This window comes from Teleopsis dalmanni, unplaced genomic scaffold (assembly GCF_002237135.1).
Source record: "Teleopsis dalmanni isolate 2A unplaced genomic scaffold, ASM223713v2 unscaffolded_contig_3852, whole genome shotgun sequence".
NCBI lineage: Eukaryota > Metazoa > Arthropoda > Insecta > Diptera > Diopsidae > Teleopsis > Teleopsis dalmanni.
In genome coordinates this window covers 1-4,157 of record NW_024035234.1, presented here as the reverse complement: position 1 = coordinate 4,157, position 4,157 = coordinate 1, and the positions used below count along the sequence as shown (strand labels likewise).

At 30.7% G+C, this 4,157-nt stretch overlaps 1 protein-coding gene across 1 annotated transcript; it reads right to left on the bottom strand.

The window, feature by feature from the left end:
- Window positions 1-873: 873 nt before the first annotated feature.
- Window positions 874-4,144, bottom strand: LOC119665187 (fat-like cadherin-related tumor suppressor homolog; the record flags this gene model as incomplete). Its single annotated transcript, XM_038074489.1, has 1 exon — window positions 874-4,144. A coding segment is annotated over exon 1 (3,271 nt), but the record flags the coding sequence as incomplete, so codon positions are not given.
- Between the last annotated feature and the right edge of the window lie 13 nt (window positions 4,145-4,157).

Here is a 4,157-nt window from a genome sequence, read left to right as displayed (position 1 = left end):
TTTTCATCGCCAGTAAAAATCCGATGCAAAACCGATACTGACGGCTCTTTCGTGTCTTTGAAGCAGAATTTCACAAGTGTTTTTTCGGTTTTCCATCTGTATTTCATTCAATTTATGTGGCACCCATTTTCCACACTTTTGGATCTTTCCCATAGCTTTTAAACGGTCAAAAATTGTTTGTTGTGCAACATTTAACATTTCTGCCATTTGCTTTTGACCCAAAGTGTCATCTCCATCCAATATCGTTTGCATTATCCAATATCGACATTTTTAACACGATGAAAAAATATGATGTTGTCTGTTCAATGACTTGATGTATACTAAATATATTTCACACATGTCATAGCAAACAAACAAAAAAAATAAAGGCTCGTTCACAACAAATGTTCCCTGTCGGAACATATATGTTCCTTACCGGTGGTGGGTGGAAACAATATATAATTGATGAGGCATTGATTGTAAGTCAATAAATGATTTTATTTAAAATTTTTTTGTCTTTTATACAAAATAAAATGCAACCAGACTTAATTTTATAGTGCAAGATATACAACAATTACTTAAATTAATTTATTATTTAATTCGCACAAACAGTAGAGATTTGGATTCATAAAATTTTTATTAACTTCCAAAATTTAAAACAATGGTTAAGAAAACAAATGGCAATAGAGTTCGAATAACATGACTAATCCAATTTTATTTTGACATCCTTTAATGATTATTCAGATAGTATAAAAAAAAATTTAAATTGATTGCAGAACGTATATAAATCATAACTCCTTTTTGTCTATCACTGACTTTTTAATTAACTAATATTTTTTCTAAGTTTATATTTTTGTATATAATTAACAACTGAATTAATATGTTTTGACTTACCATAGTTAAGTTTGTTTTCTCTAAAAGTTTTGAAGTGCTTTTTCTCACTTATATTTTTCGGAATAAGATCACTTGCTGAATAGTTACATAGAATAATATTATGTCTCTGGCTTGATTGGTTATTTATTTGAAACTCCAATGAATCTCTCTCACATTTATCTGCTACTATTCCATAACTTCGAACAATATCTAAATCGTTAACTAATGTATTTTGTGTATACACGTTTTCATTTACTGGCGGCATTAAATTATTGACAGTATGTTTGAATTTGAGGTCATTAACTTCACTTATTGTTTTCTTACAGACTGAGGAATTGTTCTTTATTTTACATGATTGATTTTTTGACACTATAGTATACAATAAAATAAGTACAACAATAACTATAAGTCCAATAACTGTGATTAAGCTTGTTGTTTGATCAATAATTATGGTTTTGAATTTCGAAATTGAATTGATATGTAATAAGTCAATACAATTGGATCCATTATTAAAAATCGAGCAAATGCATTGATAACTTCCGAGCTTATTTATACATATTGTTCCCTTTTCACAAGGATTATTGTCACATTCATTAATATCTACTTCACATGTAGTACCCGTATAACCGGGACAAATGCAATGGAATGACATTTCGTCTTCTATACAAAGCCCTCCATTTTTACATGGATTCGGACTACAAAATTTTCCATACTCACAATGTCTTCCAGACAGTTTTGATGGACATATACATGAATAGTTTCCCAAATGCACATACTGACAGAGACCACCATTCAGGCAAGGCATTGAAATGCAAGGATTTAAGTCAAATTCACACGCTCTTCCAGAATATCGTGGAGGACATTTACATTGAAAGTTAGTTTTTTTCAATTTCAAACATTGCCCTCCATTTTGGCAAGGTTGTGCTCCACATTTTTCATGGCGAGTCAATATGTTGGTAATATTGCATGTAAAATCTATGTTGTTGAATCTTTTCAAGGAAACAATTGAATTACTTTCATATCTGTGAAGTGGTAGCAATATAAAAGAAAATTTCAAATCGGCTAAGCATCCCCAAAATCCTCTTCGAATTTCATCATAACCAATCATTATAGAACGTCTTACCTCCGCTCCGAAAAAAATGTCATTGTTATGAGTGTTATACATCACTTTTATCCCGGGTGCTTGTCCTTCAGATGAGTACTTTTCATCAACAATCAGCGTTGCACTATTTATATTTCTATCTAACATAATTGTATGCCAATTTCCGTCTGAAATGTTTACAGTTTTAACGCTTACAATCGCTTCTCCAGTCCCTAAATCAAATCTATATTGTACTGTTCCTTGAAAAATTTCAAGTATATTATAATCAATTTTTCCACTTACATATAGTAAGGTAGCGGTAGTTTGTATAGTAATAACACGAAAGCTGAAATGAAATTGATTTGTTGAAGAAAGTTTAGCAAAACCGTTATTAATTTTGTAATGTGCGTAACTATTTCCTTTAAACGACATAACCACATCGGATTCGCAATATTCACCAGTTAATCCCTTTGGACAAATACATTCGAAACCCTTCAAAGTTTTTGTTTGAACACAAAATTTCTGTGATGTGCATGGATTAGAAGCACAAACGTCTACAATTGTTTCACAATTGTTTCCATTGAAACCTTGTTTGCAAATGCACTTTACTGTTTCTTCATAACGCGGAACAACGAAGCTAACAATATCTAAATCGTATACAGTAAAATTTCTTTTATGTAATTTGATGCTATTAGCACAAATTCCATTAGAGCATATTTCTTTCGAGCAATAAGGTTCCCTTAATTCTTCTATCAAAAGTTTTGTATCGTGTTCTATTTCTTCGATCTGATTTGTAATAGTTGTGTACATATATTCTGAGGTATAATTTTTATATATATTTTGTTGATTTTGAATTCCGAATACAACATTCAAAGTAGTAAGTGAAATTCCTTTTTTTAAGTAAGCTCTATTTCTTATTCGGTTACTTGTCCCATTTGAAAGTGAAATAATGACTACATTTTTTGTAGGGCATCCCATTACTGCAGAAATTGAACGAACAAAACTTTTTTGGTGTATTAATAAAAAGTCTTTTGCGGACACCTTTTTCAATCTTATTGTAAGTGATTTTGCTATTAACTCAGAATTTATCAACTGTACATTTATTTTCACAATAGAATTACTTTGAAATTTTCCATCCGAAACTGTAACACTTACGTTATATACACCAACATCAAGAATGCCCACAGCGTAAAGTAAGCCATTTTTTCCATTAATATAAAATAATTTTTGCATTCCGGTAACATCATCAGTTTGTGAGATATTAAAATATAATGTATCATGTTTATCTTGGTCTGTAACATGTAGCTGACCTAAATAACCTCCAATAAATTCATCCTCAAAAGAGTTTACAGTAATTTCTAATGGTGTAATTAATGGAGGATGTTGACTTTCTTCTGCTACTTGAATTCTAACCCAAGTATCTGAATGTAGAGATGGAGTACCATTATCAAATACTCGAATTTGTAAATTGTAAAGATCGCATAGTTCACGATTCAATTTGGATACAATTTTCAGAGACCCATTCGGCGTTATGGAAAACTGACCATTATTATTTCCTCTATGTATATAGAAGATAAAAGGATATGTGTTTGGATATTCATCAGAGTCGAATATATTGAACTTCAATATAAAATTACTCATGCTATTACTTTCTTGCACAACAAGGCTATAATTTGATGATGAGAACAGTGGTGCGTTATCATTTACGTCCATAATTTCTACATAAACATTTGCATAAGTACATAACTCTGGAGTTCCGCTATCACAAGCACTAACGTTCAGTGTAAAGGAAGCAGTTGACTCCCTATCTAGATTCTTTTTTGTAAAGATATTGCCATGAAGCATATCAATGTCGAATTCCTCAAAGTTGTTAATATTTTCAATGCTGTATTTTATAACACCATTTTGTTTGGAGTCTTTGTCATTTGCGTCAAGTTTCAGAATTGATTTACCAACCGTTATATTTTCTTGCACTTTGATGCAGTAGAATTTTTGAGAAAAACTTGGTGCATTATCATTTACATCTAAAACACGTATTTTAAATAGTGATATACTAGAAAAGGTGGGATTTTCTTCATCGACAACTTGAATTGTAAGAAAATAAGAATTCAGTTGTTCATAGTCTAAACTGTCGTTAACATATATAACCCCATTTGTTGAGTTTATACGAAAATGTTTTTGATCGTTTCCAGTTATGATATAATACATCATTTTATTGGTGACT